Source organism: Microcaecilia unicolor, chromosome 3 (genome assembly GCF_901765095.1).
Source record: "Microcaecilia unicolor chromosome 3, aMicUni1.1, whole genome shotgun sequence".
NCBI lineage: Eukaryota > Metazoa > Chordata > Amphibia > Gymnophiona > Siphonopidae > Microcaecilia > Microcaecilia unicolor.
This window is the reverse complement of record NC_044033.1, coordinates 152203171-152225152: the sequence shown is the minus strand read 5'-3', so window position 1 is coordinate 152225152 and position 21982 is coordinate 152203171. Positions and strand designations below refer to the sequence as shown.

The 21982-nt window shown below is 41.9% G+C and overlaps 1 protein-coding gene across 1 annotated transcript; it reads right to left on the bottom strand.

Annotated features, from left to right (window-relative positions):
* Window positions 1-3527: 3527 nt before the first annotated feature.
* RHOU (ras homolog family member U) lies at window positions 3528-20186 on the bottom strand. Its single transcript, XM_030196487.1, has 3 exons — window positions 19748-20186; window positions 9960-10018; window positions 3528-6193 (listed from the first exon to the last, which is right to left on the bottom strand). The coding sequence occupies exons 1-3, from the start codon at window positions 19992-19994 to the stop codon at window positions 5738-5740; spliced, it is 762 nt and encodes a 253-aa protein (XP_030052347.1). The 5' UTR covers window positions 19995-20186; the 3' UTR covers window positions 3528-5737.
* Between the last annotated feature and the right edge of the window lie 1796 nt (window positions 20187-21982).

The following is a 21982-nucleotide window of genomic DNA, read 5'->3' as shown; positions in this document are numbered from 1 at the left end:
TTACCTCCAGCTGCAAACACTCCCCAAGGTCTAATTTATGTTTATCAAAATTCAATATACCACCTTTACTACATCACAGAACAAGGCAGTTTACAAAAGACTAATGACAAAATATAGAAAGGAATGCCTATAATAGGAAAATAACCAGTCATTCAGGACAACTGAATCGATTACAGCTATAGACACCAAGAAAAAAATTAAATAATTTAAGTGGTCCTTTTACAAAGACACACTAGCATTTTTAGCAAGTGCTAAAAATAAGCACACACTAAATGCTAGAGCAGTCTATATATTCCTATGGGTGTCTCCAGCATTTAGTGCACACTAATCATTAGTGCACGCTATAAACGTTAGTGCGCCTTTGTAAAAGGACGCCTAAGGTTGCTGCCCAGGTCATTGATGTCTACAGCCACAACCTACCATGGTGGGCCCAAAGCAAGGGGGGAAAAATGAGTTTTCGACAGGGATTTATAACGTGGAAAGTTCAGATCTCAAAGCAGAAAGAAGGTTGCTCTAAACCTTGGGAGTTAAGAAAAAGAAAGATGTATGCCTGGCAGATTCATAATGTGCCTGTTTGGGCGGAAGGAAGAACCAGCCGATGACCATCAAGCAAATGAAAGGAGTAGGGGTGCAGAGCAGGACAGCCAAAGCAAGATATGAGGGAGAACCTATGTGAAGGGCTTGAAAGGAGAGACTGAGAATTTTAAACCAAGAACAGAATTTCACTAGAAGCCAGTGTAGGCCAGTCAGCAAAGGGGAACTTATGAGCTTTGCAGAGAAATCTGGCCACGGGCTTTTAGCTGGAAAGCAGTCAAAACAGCATAAGCAGAATTGTTGTACTCCAATTCGGAGATGACAAAGGCATGAACCAGTGTGTACTGCATGGAAGCTGAGTAGTTTGAAAATTGCACATAAGTGACAGAAAGCAAGAAAACCTCACTGAGGTACAGTGTTTCAGGGAAAAAAAAACCTCCAAGATATCAGAATCAGTCTACCATAGGAAAGGGAGTACTGGACAAGAGAAGGATTGTAAAAAAAAAAAAAAAAAAAACTGTGATCCAATATGTGACCATCCAACACAGTGAGAACCAGCCCATGTGATGACAATCAACAGGATATGGCAGATAAACAGGACTGGAGATGGCTGAGATTGGGATGGAATGGGATGTAGGGAAGATAAGAAGGATGTCATTCTTTTCTCAAACACTTCACCAGTTCTTGAGGTGGAATGCAGGAGCTCCCTGCTACCTATCAGGCTGCTGCACTCCATAGAACTAAATGCCTGGCTCCTCAGGATGCCCAATCTGCTTTAGCCCTGTTGAACTCTTCACAGTCAAGCCTAATGCTACCAGTAACACTGGACAGCTTCTTGTGGGTGTTATATATTTAAAAAAAAACATCCCTCAAAGGGAAAGGGGTAGAAGCAAATCCAGACAGCAAAAGAGAAGAAAAACTCCTCCAGGTATCTTGCTAAGAGTTTATAAGCAAAGTCCAATAGTGGCTAGTGACCTTTCCCTCCTGCCAACAATCAGCTAGTTACCCAGATCTAGACAGAGGATTAGACCCTCCAACACTACAAAGGACATGTGTCTACATCTGCTGGAGATAGAGAAACTGAACATCAGCTTCCTGCACCATGCTTTATAAAGGGAAAGACTCCATACCTGTTCTGGCTTCACTGCTGGCAAGAGAGCACAACCCATGCACCTGGAGTAGTCTGGGTTTTAATAAAGGAAACATCAGCAAAGCAGACTATGGAAAGCCATTGTTCTTTCTGCTACCTCATTTGCAGGGATGATCTAGGTTTTAAGATCTGCCAGGTACTTGTGACCATGACTGACTACTGTCAGAGACATGATGCTAGGCTCAATAGATCTTGTCTGACTCAGCATGATTCTTACATTATGTTCTCTTCCATCTCTACTTATTTGCATCAACATACCAAACATCTCCCAAATTCAAAATGGAAGACAGACACTTGGGACAATGCATGGCCAAACCTGATAGATCTCAAGTGCCAAAGGTTTGCACTCAATATAAATTATTGTTTGAAAATAAGATAGTAATACAAAGGGCAATGTGTTATGCTATTGGAAAATGGCACAAATTTCAAGCAGGAAAGTCTTTTTTTTTTTTAGGCATTTGCTGATAAGGTATTTACTCCCATTCTGAAAGCTACAGTTAGTGAATACTTAAGAATTTTTAAAAATATCTACAGTATATTTTTGATATACACAATCAAACTTAAAAAAGGTTATTTCAAGCTATTTTCTCAATGCTAGCATTTTACAATTTTATTATTGCATTGGTGGTAGTTATGTATATGACAAACATTAAATGGCCACATTGTTTATACATTGTAAAATTAGGTGTTTAGCTGAAAATAAGGTTTAACCAAACATCAACCCTGGTGCAAACAGTGTTTATTGCATAAAAATCATCATTGCCTCTTGACTCACTCCCCTCCTCTCGCCTGTTTGAATTTTCCGTATAAGTCTGCCCAGCACTATCCCTGCCTCCCGACCACCAGCCCCACCTCCCAACCACCGGCTCTGGCACAGGCACAGACCGTATAAGTCTGCCCAGCACTATCCTCACCTCCCCACCACCAGCCCTGCCTCCCAACTACCGGCTCTGGCACAGACCGTACAAGTCTGTCCAGAACTATCCCCGCCTCCCAACCACCAGCCCCGCCTCCCAATCTTGACTAAGTTCCTGAGGATCCATTCCTTCGGTACAGGATTCCTTTATGCTTATCCCACACGTGTTTGAATTCTGTTACCATTTTCATTTCCACCACCTCCCGCGGGAGGGCATTCCAAGCATCCGCTACTCTCTCCGTGAAAAAATACTTCCTGACATTTTTCTTGAGTCTGCCCCCCTTCAATCTCATTTCATGTCCTCTTGTTCTACCACCTTCCCGGAGATGGGAAGGTGGTAGAACAAGAGGACATGAAATGAGATTGAAGGGGGGCAGACTCAAGAAAAATGTCAGGAAGTATTTTTTTCACGGAGAGAGTAGTGGATGCTTGGAATGCCCTCCCGCGGGTGGTGGTGGAAATGAAAACGGTAACAGAATTCAAACACGCGTGGGATAAGTATAAAGGAATCCTGTGCCGAAGGAATGGATCCTCAGGAGCTTAGTCAAGATCGGGAGGCGGGGCAGACATACGGTCTGTGCCAGAGCCGGTGGTGGGAAGCGGGACTGGTGGCTGGGAGGCGGGGATAGTGCTGGACAGACTTGTACGGTCTGTGCCAGAGCTGGTGGTGGGGAGGTGAGGATAGTGCTGGGCAGACTTATACGGTCTGTGCCTGTGCCAGAGCCAGTGGTTGGGAGGTGGGGCTGGTGGTAGGGAGGCGGGGATAGTGCTGGGCAGACTTATACGTTCTGTGCCCTGAAGAGCACAGGTATAAATCAAAGTAGGGTATACACAAAAAGCAGCAAATATGAGTTATCTTGTTGGGCAGACTGGATGGACCGTGCAGGTCTTTTTCTGCCGTCATCTACTATGTTACTATGCATGTTTTACATGCTGCTGATTCCTCAAGCTGCACAAATACAGATTCTACTAAAAAAAGTGCCAAGGAATAGCACCTGTACCACACACAGAGTTTTTTCTTTTTTTCTCAAATAACCCTTGATTATATTATTATGGCTTCTAATTTTAAATGCACACATCAATACAAAGGTAACTCACTATTTGGGGTTGCAACTTTAAAAACTTTATGTAGACAGTACAAGACAGGTGGTATTTTTTAGGACAAAACTACTGGAAAATAAAATTACAGCCATGAAAAATCTCAAAAAGGAGAGCCTGATAAATTTAGAGACCACTATTCTTATAATCTTTGTTGCATGTAAACATGATCATGAAAACCACAACTACTGAATTAATACACAAACAGTGAGAACAGGTTCACACCATGATCCTGAACAATGAATAGGAGCGTAACAATTGCCATACTGAATTCATTTCTAATACTAAAGTGATCAACTGAATCTGCATATAATTGACTGCTGGAAGAGCCTGAGTTTTTAAATACAGCATTAAGTTCCATTTTTATGCAAATAGTTTTGTAACAGGATGTCTAGGCAGACAAGACATATTGTTCCTATTTTATAGATGTAATATGTATCTGTGTGCCTTTATGAAATAGTCTCTCCAACTGAACTGCAGCAGGTCTAATCTGTGCATGTATGTGCCAGTAAGAATCGGCTCCACTCATTCTCTACCCCAACAAATCCTTATTCATATATCACAAGGAAGTATGCAGTATGTTTTCCCGAGTTCCTACTTTTATGCATGTACATGCCAGGGCAATTAGTACCTACTTAAACACCTAGAACAGCAACTTTACATAGTTTAGACACTCAATATTAGTTTCTATCTCTCAGTGTCTGAATATCCCCCATTTAACATCTGATGCCGAGCTTGGGGTGTGGAAAAAAAAAATATCCAATGGCACTTCAGTACATGATTTCAGCCTACTCTTCACACAGTATCCTCAGGAAGGTTTTGTAATTGATATCAAAATATGTGCCTCTCCCTTAAGTAGAAAAGAGAGCTGAGAAAGTTTGTAAAGATCACATCCCTTTAATTTCTGATTTGCTAGTTCCTCTCACCAATGCATTTGGAAATTATTCGGTAATGCACCAAGGCTAACTGCCTCAAATCAGGCTTGCTATGGTTTGCTGTTAAACCAAAACTAACAAGTGCACGATGAAGGGCAGGACATAGAATTTTTAGGGAATTAAGTGTCCTTTGCCAGACAATTCTCCCAGGAAAGGGGGCCCTTGAACAACTGTACACACCGTGCTAAAAAATACCAAGACAAGTCATTTATTTCACAGTCTCGTTCATATAATGTGTACTATAACACTGCATCAGTCTGAAAGGAACCACACCCCCACTCCATACAAATTCCACACAAAACTAATAAAGTCTGTTTTCTGAGATGTGTGCATGACTATCTTATCTGTCCCAAACACAATGCCTTTTCAGAATCCTCTAGGACAACCTACCTTTATCCTAAACATTTGGTGTGGATAGGACACCAAACACACTAGTCAGAGGGCAGATATGGGAAAGGAAAAGAAGAGATACACACATATGCATGGATACACATATTTCCCCCATTTGGAAAGTAGATCAAAAAGTAATCTGTGGAAACCTATAGACATATGAAAGTGGATTATTTCACTTACTTCAGTTAAAAAGATAATAAGTTTGCACTTAAGGGAACAGTACAAAGTTTAAACCTCTGGCATTTCTTACATTCAACAGCCTGCCCTTCCACATGACTGATGGCACAAGAGGGGCAGTAGCCGATGATGCAAAGCCCTTTGGAAGCAGCAAATGAAAGCTGTGAAAAGTACAACTTTATTACCCAGGGTAGAGGTGAGCAAGACTGCTGAGAAATATGAGAGAAAAGAGAAAATGCCTTCGGCGTGTCACAGCATACTTCCCCATAACAGCCAAGCATTATAACGTGTTGCTGCACAGTACGCTGGGCCTGCAATACACAGCGTGCTTTATTACACTGGTCCACAAGTGCTCGTCACATTACATACAGGCACTTAGGATGGGGAAAAAGGAATAAGACTTCCAATAGCAGCATGTTTATACACATATTCCTCTTTACATTTACAAACCTGTGCAGAACAAAGAGGATTAAACTAATATAGCTCTTAGTTGAGTTTTCCCTGTAACAGTCATCTTGAAATCTCACTGCTGTACTACACAAAACAGCAGTATTTCTTCCACCAGGACTTGGAGATATTTTTTACTTTATCAGGAGTTCTGCTCTTTGACTTCTTTGGATGCTGTTGTGCATCTGCATACTGAATGCCAGCCATAATGGCTGCATCAAAAACCTCCTTGAGGTTTTTTTGAGTCAAGGCAGAACATTCAATGTAGGTCATAGCTTTCATTTCCTCGACGCACAACCTGGTGGCTTCCTCAGCAATTGGCTTCTCCCTGCACTTGCTTAGTTCTATGAGGATGTTGACATCCTCCCGAAGGTCCGACTGAGTACCAACCAGAATAATGGGGGCCTCAGGGCAGTGTCTCCGTATTTCAGGGACCCATTTCTCACCAATGTTCTGAAATGAAGAAGGGTTCACAACACTAAAACAAAGTAGGAAGACGTTCGCATTGGTGTAGCATAGGGGCCTCAACTTGTCAAATTCATCCTACACAAAAGAGAGAGACAGAATAGGACCAAAGTGATTAGGAAAACCAAGTGGCTGTCATATGCTCTAAAACATGTCAACTGTTAGTTTGCATTACGTTTTCATCTGTCTTCTATTTTCATTAAACAGCTCTCATTTATAACCTATCCAAGGAAAAAAATTAGTCCTTACCTGCTAAATTTTCTTTCCTTTAGTCCCACAGGATCAGTCCAGACTTGTGGATAGAGAAAGACATGGGGATGGGGAAGCACAGTAATCCGCAGTAAATGTAAACATTTTGAAGGTATTACTGCAGATGCTGAAGAAAAACTCTGTTTACCACCCCATAGGAACAGTAAAAATCATTTTTCCCTGCAGTAAAACAAAGCAAAAGTATTTACCGCAGATTGCTGCACATCCCTACTTCCTCCTACCCCTCCCAAGCCAGCAATCCAGCATCTCCTTTTGACTTTCAACTCCCCATCCCCATTCTATGTACCTTTTAAAAGTTATATTTCATTGCACAGGTCTCCGCTAGCCAGCAGAAATCCGCCTGCAGTGCTCATGCTGACCTAACAGCCTTCTGATGCAACTTCCTGTTTCTGCTTAGGTGGGACGCAGACAGAAGGCTGTTGGGTCAGCACGAGCATCGCAGGCAAATTATCGCTGGCTGCCAGAGACCTGTGTAAGGAAATAACTTAAAAAGGTACCGGGGGGAGGGGGTCGAGAGGCAAAAAGAGATGCCAGATTGCTGACAGAAGCCCTTCAGTGTTAAGCCTTCTTTAGGTCATTGGATACTGTAGCATATGAGGAATTTTCAGAGTTATTGATTTTGCTGGAATCCAATACAAATATATATAAAATATATATATTTGCAAAGACGTCTTGGATTAGTATCAGAAAAACTGGTCTGTAACAAAGGCTAGCCAGGTGGATACTTAAAAAAAAAAATCAATCACCATATCTCCAAAGAACAAAAGTCTGCAGATTGACAGCAATCAAAAAGATTGGATGAAACTTACAATGACAATGACTCTTTTAATCCTATCAAATACCTTCTGAGGTGTATCTACCAACAGATGGCCAGCCAGGAACTCTTATGATGCCATTAAACATGTGACCAGCTACTCTGCTCCATTTTCAAAAACCAGAAGAGAACCTACCCCTGAGTTTTCATTGGATCAAATACACCCCACTTGACGTCAGCCTCTGGTACAACAAGAAATTATAAAACCCTGGAACATTCTCAGTCCACTCTCTGCTCTTCTGCTTCTCCTAATCTGCACCTCCCTGGACTTCAAACACATCCAAGGTAAGACTTTCTTTAGGTTCCTGCAACAACTCTGCAACAAAAAGACTTCTTTTCCAGCAAGGTTTGCTTACAAGATAACGTCTCACTTTTTGTATCCTTTTGAGATTATGCATTCATCCATGAACCCATGAACTGTCTTGTGACAGGATGGAAAATTTATTCTTGATTTTGTTGAAATACAAGTTACGTCATTACCTGATAAAATCCCATACAAAATCTGGTTTGCAATTAGGACTAGCCTCTGTTCTGTGAGCCAATAAATGCTAACATCAAAACTTTATTGGAGCACAATTACACACCCTCTAATTATTGACCACTTATGGGCCTTAGGAATTTTGCAGAATAGAGCTGGAGTTATGTGGACACAGAAACCCACTGCAGAAAGGTGGGATATGTGGCTCCTAAAATTAAAAAAAATCTTCTGACAATACATTTGATAAAATATGGAATGTAAAATTGGAACAAGTGATGGAACAAAAATGGCTGGTGTTTTCAACAGCTCTGGAATGCTTTTTTATATCAATGAGAAAAAAAATTTGTAACAAATGTAGGATGCCTTGCAAGTCTTCACACTCCTGTAGGTTTCACATTCTACCAATACATTTTGAATTCCATTTTGTAAATTAGACATTCACTTTCTGAATATTTTTATGATTTGCTCATGTTAAGTGCAAAGTAAGAATAAAAAAAAACAAAAGACCTTAATTGCACAAGTCTTTACTCCTTTTGTCATAGCAAACACAAATTAACTCCATTTTCACAAAATGGCCTTAAATGCCCACAAGTTAAATATAGCCCATGTGTGTCCTGTCACAGAATCTGATCTGATTTCATCAGTCCTGAATGAAGAATCAAGCTCTTTGCTGTATAAAATAAATTTGAAACAAAGCTGTAAGTATGCCGAAAGAGAGCTCCTGAGAACTCTGGGATAAAAGTTATTCAAAAGTGGAAATTAGATGGATATGAATCTGTTCTAATATGCCAACAGTCAGGCTCTCTCTACAAAGTCAGGAGGCATGGTTAAAGAAACTATTCAGGCCTAGGTTCACTTAAAAGATCTCTGGCTAAGACTAGGAAAGGCTGCAACAATTTCAAGTTTATGCCATAAACGCTATATAAGAGGGTGGCAAGAAAAAAATCCACTGCTGAGTAGACATATGACGTACTGCATAGTATTTGCAAACAAACACTTAAGGGAGGACACACTCAGTGTTGAGGAAAGATTTTGTGGCCCTGACATGCAAGTGGAACTCTGGTCTCAATGCTAAAGTAATGTGTCCCATAAAGCACAGCTCAAACACCTGAAAACATTATCCCTACAGTAAAGAATGGTGTTGGCAGTATTATGTTGTGGGAATATTTTGCAGCAGAGTGAAACAGACTGAGGAAAATGTTAAAAGTACAAAGTGCAAGCAGATCCTGAAAGAGACTTTGTTCCCATGTGTCATATCTTGGGACTGGGGAGAACAATCCAAAGAGCAAAGCAAAAGCAACAGTGGAGTGGCTTAGTATGAGAGAAGCAAAATACCCTTGAGTAAGCCAAATTCCAGACCTGAATCTAGTTAGAAAAATCAATAGAAATGTCTTACTGAAGTCAAGTTATCTCCAGCGAACTTGAAAGAGCTTGATCTATTCTGCCAAGAACAGACTAAGACTGTACTATCTTCCTATGCAGTTATCCTAAGTGAACGCAAAAACAGTGGAGGCAACAAAATTTTCACATCCAAGGTGCCAAAAATCAACCCTTTATTGAAGGTTTACGCTAGACTTGACATGGACTGTTTTACAGCCTGACTCAGGAATCTACAGGTATGCAATACTGATATTCCTGCTTGCTGTAACCGTGTTAAAACCACACTACAGAATGATCAAACGTAAGTGCCGGGGAGACACAGTAACGGCATGACCAAACCGCTAAAAAATATCTTGTCATCAGTACGTGAAAACATCCATCATCAAAGAACACCTCTGTACTTACTATACCTTCAGACCCCTGATGCAGGGTTACGGCCCATGTCAAGTCTAGCATAAACCTTCAATAAAGGATTGATTTTTGGCACCTTGGATGTGGAAATTGTGACTTCTGTTATTTCAACTGCTTTTGCTTTTCCTGATAGAGATCTGTGGAGGATTGTTCTTTTGTTTTTTCCTGTTATCCTAAGTGAATCATGGCTATTATTGCTACACGAGTGTGAAAAACTTGTGCAAATCAATGATTTCCAATTCTTAATTACTTTTTGAATATTTATACAATTGTATTTTTCACATAGAAAGTGTAGAGTATGCTATGTAAGTCAGTGAACAAACTCCTACTTTAATTCATTTTTATACTGAACGTGAAAAAGTACAAGGGTGCCTATTTCTGCAAGGACCTGAGCATTTCATACATAAAAAACAACTTTGGTGTTCATTAAAAATAACTGATGCTCTTTGTTATTACAGTATCATACAAATATGAAGAACCATCTCACTAACCTGCCCAGCTGTGTCACAAAGTTGTAGTCTCACCGGCTTGCCATCAACAGATACCACAGCTTTGGTAAGAGGAGGAAAAAAGAAATAGGTTAATACTTTTGCTTTTAGGATTTTCTGTGTGTATGGGGGGGTGGGGGGAAGAGTGTCTTCCTCTACATCTTTCCTCCAAGTAATTCAGATTTAATGGGCAGATCTGTCACTAACATCCAGACTATCGTATTCAAATTCACTTCTTTGTAATTGAGTAGCAAAGCAGCAAATTAAATGTGCTTCTAATGGTAGAGAGAGAAATATAACTGCAAGAGTCTCCACCAGTTATCTTCTGTTTCTCTTTGGATAATTTGATTCCCCAGCACAATAAAAGAAATCATTAGTCTGAACCACTGTGGAGGAAAAAGGAAAAAAAAAACCTCTGTATAGTGTTTTTCCAAACAGCAAGCAACTTTTCCTGCATTTTAAAGTTTACATCCACAAAATTTTCAAACAAAAACAATTTTACAAAACAGCACTAGTGGAAATACCTCTTAAAAATGGCAGGCAAAAAAAGCCCAGCCAAAGCATTATCTGCTCTCCTTAGCCTTACCACACTCCTCCCCAGCAAATTCTGACTTGGGCTTGCCACAAGCTTAAACGCCAGGTAGCCAGTAAGTACAATGACAGGCAGATGATCAAAAGCCCTGCGCTGTTCCAAACAGTGCTCTAAAAATAGCACTGGAACAGCGCAGGTCGTTATTAGACCTATGATCAGAGATAATGACATGCAAATTTAAGCACGCAATTATCTCATTATGGGGTAGAAGTGCAGGAGAAGTGTGCCTCAGCACAATCTTCCCGCACTTGTTTGATAGGTCTGGGCTGTCAAAAGCCCAGACCCGTCAAACACAGGAGCTGGAGATCCATGGGACCACCAGACTCCAACTACCCCTGCCCCGAGCAAAGCAAAATGGGGGCTGGATGTCCGGTGGACCTCTGGTCCACTCCCCCCCCCCCCCCCCAGGTTCAAGAAGGGCTGGAGATCTGGTGGGTCTCCAGCCCCCCCACTAACTCCCCTTGTAAAAGGTCCCTGGTGGCCTAGTGGGCGACCAACACCCACCCACCCCCAGCGACAGTCCACTATACCCCCGGTCCCCTACACCCCCCCCCCCCCCCCCCCGACACACTCAGGCAGCACTGAAGAAGAAATAGATCTGGACGATAGAAAACTGCCTTATAGAGAAGTAATCCAGCCTTTAGTGCTGGTGTTAGGTTTTTAGCATCTGGGCCTAGGTATTTAACGCAATTTTGTAAGACAGACCCTTAATGATATTCAGAAAAGGAGTTAAAACTACTTTTTTGAGGAAGTCTTTCAAACGTAAGTTTATTCAAGGCTTTGAATAATTGCTACAGATCTGTCAATGATACTCCTTTGAAGGAACAAATCTGTTATATGTCAACATCTTTGTATAACTGATCTGCACAGAAATCATGACAGGGAATCTGCCTCAATACCAGTGTTGCTGGATTTCTCAGTCGCCTTAGACACTGTGGATCATAATATCATGCTTACAAGACTGGCAGAAACAATACTTACATGAATCAGTGGCACAGTACTTACATGATTCAAATGCTATTTGTCAATCAATTCTGTTCAGCAACAGCACACCATTACCTTGTGCACTAAACTGTGGAGTGCCACAAGGATCCATACTGTCTCCCATTTTATTTAATATCTACCTCAAGCCTCTGGCTGAGCTGCTTCGGTCGATGGACCAAAATTTTACATCTATGCTGAGTATGTGTAGCTACTTGGGCCCATTGAACCAGATCTACCCACAGCTCTGAGTAAACTGTCTGCCTGCCTAACCACAACTCAGAAATAGGCAAACAACAAACAACTCTGCCAGAGATTTTTTGGGTACCTAACACAAGTGGACAAATACCAGACTTCAAAATACCTTTTGGGAAGTATGAACTCCCCCTAAAATCACAGGTCAAGACTCTTGGAATAATGCTAGACTCATCACTCACTCTGATCCTGCAAATTCAAACAACGTTTAAAAATTGTGGCAGCTATGAAATCTCTATTCATATATTGGAAAGACAAATCTGACCACAGTGGTCCATGCCATGATTTATTTATTTTATTTATTGCATTTGTATCCCACATTTTCCCACCTGTTTGCGGGTTCAATGTGGCTTACAATACATTGTGTTGATGGAAATACAATTTGTTACAACTCGATTATGGTTACATGTGAGGAGTTACGTTAAAACAAAGTCTATGTATCGCTAAGGGGAATAAAACAATGGAGCAGAACGATGGAACAATGGACGAGCAACAGACATTGATAGGATTACATAATAATAATGATAACAGCACAACTAGACTATTGTAATGCCCTGTACATTGGTCAAACCAAACAGCGTTTGTATCAGCTCCAACTACTTAAGAATGCTGCAGCACAACTGATAGAAGGCTGCAAATGGTGTGACATCACATCCTTCCTGCAAAAACTACACTGGCTACCAGTACCTTACAGGGCTAAATTTAAAACTATGTTTGATTTGCAAGGACATTCAGACAAAATTAGTACTTAAAGAATAAGTTAGCCCTTTACACACCTTTGAGACTTACGATCCTCTCAAGGATCATCACTATCTGTCCCCTCATCAAAAGAAACTGTACGATCTGATACCCACAGCGAACCTTCTCATGAGTAGCCCCCATGCTCTGGAATTTACTCCCAGAGGGGCTACATATAACTTGAGACTACTTCTACTTCAGGAAGCAGGTCAAAGCCCGGCTCTTCTCCCAAGCCTTTAATACATAGAGTGACTGACTATACACCCATTCTTCACCTGGAGTAGCTTGCTACACATTGAGGCATATTTTCAAAGCATTTAAACTTACAAAGTTACACAGTAAACTATGGACCTTTGTAAGCCTAAGTGCTTTGAAAATGAGCTCCATACTGTAACTTAGATCAGTTCCTTACATCTTGTTTAATTGTACAAAGAACTTGCCTTTAGTTTAACCACCCATTTATCCTGACTCTGTACCACCCATCTTGTCCCCATCTGTGAAGGAACAGTGTTTTAAGCCTGTAAAATGTATTATTTTCCTGCTTTAATTATGTCCTGAAGTGTATTTCTCCTATTTGGCCAGCAGGTGGTGTTTCTTTGCGGTAAAGCTGTTAAAGGGAACTGAATTTTCTTTTTCTTTAACCCAAACAGGAAGCAAGCAGCAGTATACTTTTCAATCTTGCTGACTAAGCTCTGATTGGCCCAGAAGCTCATTTCCTTTCAAGTGTGTTGGTTTTGCCTCCAGTCTTAGCCAGGGAGAAAAAAAAAAAAGACAGATCTCTTTGCTGAGGCTCTGTGAACAGTTATATATCCTGTTCTTCCCAGGTACTGTTTAGACAGTATACAAATGTTTAGTTACTGTTAAAATTGATCCATATTTCAGTTACCCATTATTGTTTGCTGATTGCACATTTTTTGTTCATTGATCAATTTTTAAGACAATAAATAATTGTTTATTGCCTCTGTCTGTCTGGACTGATACAGAATACTGGTGGTTTGTGTGTTGGGTCTGAGTGCTTTCTGGGAACCGTGGGACCACTTGGAGTGTGGATCACTGGGAATATTCTGAGAGACTCGCCCAGAGGTGGTTGTGACCCAGTCGGTGGTTGGAGGGTGCTAGTGTAGAGCACAAGTGGTAGGTTTAGGCGGACCTGAGCTGTGCTGGGGATAGACCCTCTAAGTAGCCGCAGGGTAACCCCAGGCAGGTGGCTAGGTATTTCGTGACATCATCTATATATCTGTACTTGGCCCCTCAGCTATATGGTAAGCTGTACTATAGAAAAGCATTAGTATCATAGCAATGTTATTTGAATGTTCTGTGTGCTTATTAGATATCCCATCACTATTATGGTTGTATCATACTATATCTCTATTTGAATTTCAGTGCTGTTAAATGTGTATATTTTTGATCCTGTTTCATGGTAGTCTTATTAGGTTTCAATTTGCTGTTTTCAAGTTTTCCTCTTTCATTGTGACTCTGGGCAAGTCACTTAACCCTCCATTGCCCCATGTAAGCCGCATTGCGCCTGCCATGAGTGGGAAAAACGCGGGGTACAAATGTAACAAAAAAAAAATTGTATTTATGTTTCTACTTGTACATTTTACTATTGTTATGCCGTTAACAAAATTGTAAGTTTGATATTAAACTGTACCTACTGTATACCGCCTTGGGTGAACTCTTTATAAAGGCAGTTAATAAATACCAATAAATAGTGATGGGCACTGATACGTGCACATAATTAAAAGCAAATTATACTGTCACATAAAATCATGTGAGAATTTTAAAGATTAGCAGGGTAGAAATCTTAAGGAATAAAGGCTGCGCATTTTTAGAACAATTGGGCACTATAAAGTTTCATTTCTCAAGTCTATTCATGCTGTATGTGTGGCACACACACCGTGGTCTGACATAATTAGTACCCCAAATTTACTTTGGTGAGCAATTGCACAAAGGAGCTGTCAAACTCTGAGTGAACTGGGGGTGGGGGGGTCGATGCAAAGGAGGTCACTATTAAACACAGCAGCCGCAGGTAAGCTTACCAAGTAGCAAACAGCCATCCCCTTTTTGCATCAGTCGCTGCTTCCAACTGGTAAGCTGTAAAATACAACCAGTTGTGCAGAGGGAGGGCCTCGAGAGGGGGGACCCTCTCGAGCCCCCCCACAGAACTCAAAAACCCCGTGGTGGTCCGGTGTCCAGTGTCCCCTCCCCTTCCACAAAATCCTTGGTGGTCCAGTGGACCCCCTCTCGTCCCCTCCCCCATTCAACTCCCTGGTGTTCTAGGTGAGTGGCCCGGCCCTACCCGACCCCCCCTCACCATACCTCTGGTAAACACTAGAGGCAGGAAGAACACCGCTTACTCCCTGCCTCAGGGCCCACCCTTCTCAAAAAGGTGGCACCCAGCAAGTCTGGTGCATCTCAGGAAGCACCAGACAAGGGCTGGACGCTGCCACTGTTTTGGGAAGAGCGGGCCCAGAAGCAGGAGAGAGTAGGCATTGCCCTGCCACCAATATTTACCAGAGATATGGGAGGGGAGGGGGGGTTGGGCCACTAGACCACTGCAAAGTTGTTGTAGGGGGGGGGGGGGTTGGGAGGGTGTCCACTGGACCACCAGGGATTTCAGATTTATTTTGTTCAATGAGGTTGTGGGAGGTGTCCCCTGGACCACCAGGGAGGTTTTAAAGGTTTTGGGGTATTGGACTGGACTACCAAGGAATTTTAAGGTTAGAGGTGGTCAGGAGAGGGGTCCACTAGGGGTACTGTGCAAAACGACAACTCCAGAGCTGTAGTTAAATTTTGCATGTTAAATGTGTACGGAAATGTCTGTGTATTGTGCAGAATGCTCATTTTAATACAGATGAGCTTGTTTGCACAAGGTTATCAGCAGTTGCTATGGGGAATGGTAAAAGGTAGTGCTGTCCGAATCAGTCAAAAGTTTTTCAATTCGGTATGATTCAATCGTTTCAAAAAAATTGTTTTTTCGATTTGATTTAACTTGATTGAAATAGTGACGCCCACATGCTAATATTATAACACACAAGGTAAAAAAACAATCAATCCAGGCAGCAGCAATTGAACAAAGGCAAACTTTAGTGTGTGTGAGCACGCCACACAGTGCTACATGTGAAAAGTGAAGTTTGGTCAAGTCCTACATTTTCCAGTTTTTATTAAGACAAATAATTTTGTCCACTTTGGCTGGCTTCAGACAACTGCGGCTTGCAGCTATAATTTGTCCAGCAGCAGAAAAATTCTGAGGTGGCTGGCATACACAGAAACATACTGTTCTCAAGATGCAATTGTTGTGGCTTCCACAAAAGCCTGCAAAACATCAACCGGTTTTTGGGCAAGATCATAATCACGTTCGGCAGGTGCACCTTTCTTTGTGATTTTAATGCTGCTGTTCAAAGCTAAACCAATGGGTTACTTGCCACTGAAACATGTTCAAAACAGAATAATCTATTTCTGTATCTAAAAGGTAAACGTCTACAAAACAGATGAAGATGTGATTCCATGTGCCCTAATGAAAGGAGAGTTTAATTCTATTTCCATTTAATTTCAATATATTCTATCATCTTTATAACACCAGGCTTCCCAAGGCAGATTACAAAAACAATTAAGATGAACCCATCACTGAAATCTGGCCATCTGTATTGTATAGAACAGTAAAGAAAAATGGGCACAAACTACAGAGTTTAATTGCTGTTTCTATCAGCTACGATAATTTTTTAAGATGTTTTAGTGATATTCAATTGTTATTTATTTTCTCCTCCACCTTTAAAGGCACTGCCTATCCAACTGAAACAGCTTTAGACTCGTTACAGATGGACCAACAATAAAGAACGTGGAAGAAGCAACTCATAGGTTTGCTTGCTTTGTTTTGAGTGTATGGCAATGACAGCTGTGCGGGGAGTGGAAACAGCAATTAACCAAATTGTCTTCCTTGCTTACAGTGTACTAGATAGGCTCACTTCCACTCCTGTCCATTAAACATCCTTGCTTGGCTCGGCTGCTTGTCCCGCCCCCTTATGTCAGTTCCTATTCCAGCTGCGCGCCAATAGAGAGATTTCCTTGTCTGCCCTGTGCCAACAATAGAGACCTTGGGCCCCCTGCTATGGTTAGTTTATCTTCTTGTCAATGCTGCTACTTCCCTCAGCAGCTGCAGTGGCTTGGGTGTCAACATGAGGGAAAAAGGGAGGGAAGCAGCGACAGCGGCTTATGTGACAGCGGGGAGGGAGGGAAATCCCGAATCGGGACTCCTGATTTTTTTCCCAAAACGAATTGATTCAAATCGATTCATCCAAAACGAATCGACGAATCGATTCAAATTGTGAATTGGACAGCACTAGTAAAAGGGATGCAGAACCCTTTATATATTAAACTTTAAATTACACTTGCTTTAGACTGGCTACAATCAGTCTAAACAAACGTTGCAAGCACTGTAAGCTTTGTGCATCTCCCACTGGATCATTTATTTCACAATTATTATATTAAAATCAGAATGGAAAGTGGGAATTTAGCTTTTTATATTGGCAAGTTTGTAACTCTTAAAACAGTATTAATGGAAACTTTTTATTCTCTAGATTAGAGGCTATGGATCCTGGAAAACACGGAAGTTAATCTTGTGAGCATACTCCACGAAGTGTCATCCAGACAAACCCAAGATCATAACAGAACAGTCATACAGCAAAGAATGGAGATCACTTAATACTTACAATCTTTTTGTGAGGGAGAGGGGAATAGGTGGGCTTCCAGTCTCCTAACTGAAAGTGACCTAAGGCTAGAGTGCCATAAGCTTTCATTCACAACCGTATTCTCTGACAACGTGTATATTCGCATTTTTGTACTTTTTTTGCATTATTTTCTAATTATTTATAAATTGCATATCTATTGTTTTTTTTCCTTTTATTATAAAATGTATTTGATTTTTATTCCCAAGAACATTTTCATGTTATGAAATCTTTTCCACATTGCTTAAAACATCTGTCAGAATGATGTCAATACAGTTAGAATATAAAATTTCATATCCAGGGGCAGACTTCCCAACAGTCAAAGCAAGCAACTATGCAGGGACTACCAGCTGATGCATCATCACTGGGTTACCTCTTCTGGGTGGATAACAGCTTCAGAAGTGACAGGTAGTCCAAATGTTTAAGGGTGGCCAGGGGAGATAAATACACCTACTATTTCAGCCCAACTATCTCAGCAACTGTCATTAACCAAAGACCAAAACTCACGGTTTCCTTTAGAATACAAACACAGGTGTTACTATTGAGCAATGGTCAAGATTCCCTTTGCCGGAAGGGGGGGGGGGCTCAGAATGTTGCTTTTCCAGCATCCTCACTCAGGCTGCCCAGAGTAGGGTCCCTTGCCCAGGCACTGAATCCAGCTCATCCACCTGCCGACAAGTAAAACTTCACAACTGGGTCACTGGATGGCTCCAACATGAACAATCCTAAAATTCAGGAAACCTGCGATTCTTTTTTAATCTAATGTCTATGGGAAAATGTTTCACTTAGGGTGTCACTTTATTTTCAGATGGAGCTCTCTAATTCAAATGTAAGTGTGAAGTTCAAAAAAATGATTGAACTGCAATTTTAATCCAGTCATCTTCCTATATTTGTAGATTTCTTTTGTTATGCTTATCTAAGTAACCTCATAGTTAGACTCTCCTCCTTTTGGCATTTACCAATAAAGTTAAAACTTTTGTTAACCCTATCAAAGAAAAGTTAAGCTCTGGAGCTCGTTGCTGGAGGATGTAGTAACAGCGGTTAGCATATCTGGGTTTTAAAAAAAGGTTTGGACAAGTTCCTGGAAAAAAAGTCCATAGTCTTGTTATTGAGATGATCATGGGGGAAGCCACTGCGTGCCCTGGGTTTGGTAGCATGGAATGGTGCTACTAATTGGGTTTCTACCAGGTACTTGTTACCTGGATTGGTCACTGCTGGAAGCAGGATACTGGGCTAGATGGACGATTGGTCTGGCTAGTTTTATGGTCTTTTGTACTGGTTGCCAGTTCAAAAAAGGGTAATTTTGTAATCACTTTGTTATGTTTTTAAGATTTTACACAGAGCAATACCTGCACATATACCGCAGAAAGTAGAAACAACACTGTGATAGGAAATTATAGTCAAGTAATAGTAAATTGGCATTTTTCTCTTTAAAGAAATACTGCTATAAAGAATGCTGGATAGACTATCCAGTTTTAATGTGGTTCAGAAACAGAATTCACTACCTACTAGCCTACCGCCTATTTAGGAGGCTGATTAAAACTTGTTTTGCTGATACATTGGATTGTATGGGGGGGGGGGGGGAGTACACTGGATTGTTGAGTACTGTTGATAACTTCTGTATCTATTTACTATTTGTACGTTGTTAGATTGTTGGGGGGGATAATTTGTCTTGGTTGTAGATCTTTCTATGACTTATTTGCTATGCGGTGCGTTTAGTTTTTTTGTCATTATTTTATATCCTGACTTGATATTTGTTATGTATTGTGCTCTACTGAGCTTGGTGGTTAACGGTGGAACATAAATTCTTGGAAAGCTACTATTTAATTTCACTTCATACATACTTCCATGCATTAGATCAAACTTGCATGATCTGAACTACAAAGTTCCAGTCTGCACAGAATGTCTTACACTGGGGTTTGGGGTTTTGTTTTGTTTTTAAAGAACAATGCTTATGTTTTGATACATCAGGCCAGTATTTTTTCTCTTTTTTGGGGGGTTGGGGGGGGGGGGGAGTGTGACAGTTCCCCAGGGCACTCCCTTGAACAACACCCACAACTATTAAACAGGAACCAAAACCCAAATCGTGAGTAGGCACCTGTAAATCTAAGTTTCTCAGAATATCAAACATAGTACCTTAAGAATGTATGTGTTCAGGAAGAGAATGGACTTACTATTACCTTTTGATCAACCCGACAGATCACTGGACTGGTATCAATATTAGATACACTAGAGATGAATATTAAGCAGCCCAGTGACCACATACAATACAGGTACAGTATATGGATAATTTGTTTACCCACTATTTAAATAATATCTTTCAAAGTGTAAATGATATATAGGCTTTTATGCAGATTTTGGGCAAAGCTGTACTTACACACGCATATCACTATCGAAATAGCGCGCAGGTAATTAAGTGACTATACAGGAGGTTTCTCATAGCAGAACCTGAAGGGTGGGGGGGGGGTCTTTGTGAACAGAGACATTACCGTGATACGTACCCGAGAAGTTGTCGAAGGCGGTGGGCACATACTCGGTCGGGTATCCGTTGGTAGTGTAACTCACCACCAGACTGGTCTTGCCCACGGCGCCATCTCCCACCAGCACACACTTAACCCTGCGCTCGCGCCCCGGCGAGGCCCCAACCGCCCGCCTGCGGACTCTGCGCGGGGGCACCGGCGGCACTGCCTCGACGCCGCCGGCCCCGGGTTTGCTGATGTGTTCCGCTTCCAGCCCCTGCGGCGGCATCCGCCCGAAACGAAAAAGCCGGTATCTCCTCTCTTCCCCTGCAGCTCGTCCCAGCAATGAAAAAATCCGAGAGCTACGTGCGCGCCAAGCTGAGGCTCACACAAGTCAAAACTAATTAGCATCCCTGCCTGCCCTCGCCCCTCCCCCTCTACAATGGAGCGAGAAGAGAACGAAAGGTAGCCACGCCCCGTTCTGTACAGTCACATCATTTTCCAGGACTGCACCAACCAATGGACAACCGCTAGAGAAAGAAGCCGCTGCCGGAGAGAAAGAAGCCAGGGCATTCGAGCTATCCCTGCTCTCCGATTGGTTGGTTGTTTCGCCTTTCACGCTGGTATCGTTATGCGCTATTTTTTAAAAGCTTAAGGCTCGTCTGCGAATGTGCGCCTACTGAGGCCGATCGATGTAAAATGGAGCTAAACTTAGGGGGGCTTTTAATAAAGATCCGTGCATATTATCTGCAGCAGGTCCAGATTCCAGTAGGAATAAAATGGATCCTGTGGTAGATAACTCGAACTAACGTTTAATAAAAGACCCCCCCCCCCCCCCTAAGTTCTGTAGTAACATAGGATGGTGGCATGGGCCAACAATGATCAGGTGTACTGATTAAAGCAGAGGAATAGCCGCACAAACTCAAGAGCCTGCACGCATTCACACCCACTTTTACCTGCAAGGGAGGGTGGGCAATTTTTAAACAGCCAATTGAACTGGGATAAATGGCTATCTAAGTGGATAGCTTTTGGAAATTGCCCTCACTGGAAGAAGTTTTAAAGCTTTTTTTCACATGTGAAGCCAGGGCTGGCTCAAGGGATAGTGGCACCCTGAGCCAACTTGCTTTGGTGGTGCCCCCCCCCCCCCTTCAATCACATTACCTCCAGTGCCCCCCCCCCCTGCGGAGTTCATCATCTCTCCCTCCCTTGGGCCGGAATCTCCCCCCGCTAGTAACAACAGATGCCTCCAAGAAGGGCTGGGGTGCACATTGTCAGAATCAATCAACTCAAGGGCTCTGGTCGCAGGAAGAGAAGATCTGCAGTATCACTTTTCTGGAGCTCAGAGCAATTCGCCTGTCAGTGCTACCATTCACTCATCTCCTTCACAGACAAAATATTCAGATCCAGACTTACAATCAAGTGACAGTGTATTATGTCAACAAACAAGGGGGAATCGGATCCCGTACCTTATGTCAAGAAGCGATCCAACTCTGGTATTTCGTTCTAAAGATGGGATCAGCCATAATAGCCACTTACCTCCCAGGACATTTAAATTGCCTAGCAGATTCACTCAGCCGCAAGTTAAAGCTGCATGAATGGTCTTTGAAGACCATAAGTACTCAACAGCTATTCCAGAAGTGGGGATGCTCAAAGTGGCCCAGTCGCACCAGGGTAGAGTCCGATACATTCCTCATCAAATGGGACTAGGGACTGATATATGCCTATCCTCCCATTCCTCTCATAGTGAAGACGTTGCAAAAAGTGATCATAGACTCAGCTCGCATGATCCTGTTTGCTCCTTACTGGCCAAGACAGTTGTGGTTTCCAATATTTCTGTCTCTATTACAGGACGCACCAATCACTTTACCCATACTGCCAGATCTAATTACTCAGAACAAGGGCACACTTCATCATCCAAACCTTCGTTCCCTGAAACTTACAGCATGGCTCATTCAAAAAATGCAACCAACTCTAAACTATTTTCGTCACAAGTTCTACAAATACTTCAGGCAGCACATAAAGAATCGACCAGACGTTCATATGCTTCTAAATGACAACATTTTGAGCTATGGTGCACAAGGAATTTCCACCATCCCTCTAGTTGTTCTATTTCTACTATTCTTGACTATTTATTGCATCTTTCCGATGCAGATTTATCATGTCCATCAGTCAAGGTGCATTTAGTGGCCTTATCTGTGTTACATGATCCAGTTGATGAGACCACTCTTATTCGTCACCCAGCAACCAAGAGATTTATGAAGGGCTTACTACATTCTA

Bases quoted from the DNA above. Each gene is read 5' to 3' on its own strand.
- RHOU (XM_030196487.1), bottom strand. From the start codon at position 19,994: ATGCCGCCGCAGGGGCTGGAAGCGGAACACATCAGCAAACCCGGGGCC. The intron at 10,019-19,747 runs GTACGTATCACG...CTCTTACCAAAG, and splicing joins CGCCTTCGACAACTTCTCGG to CTGTGGTATCTGTTGATGGC. The intron at 6,194-9,959 runs GTTAGTGAGATG...TCTTTTGTGTAG, and splicing joins TTTGTGACACAGCTGGGCAG to GATGAATTTGACAAGTTGAG.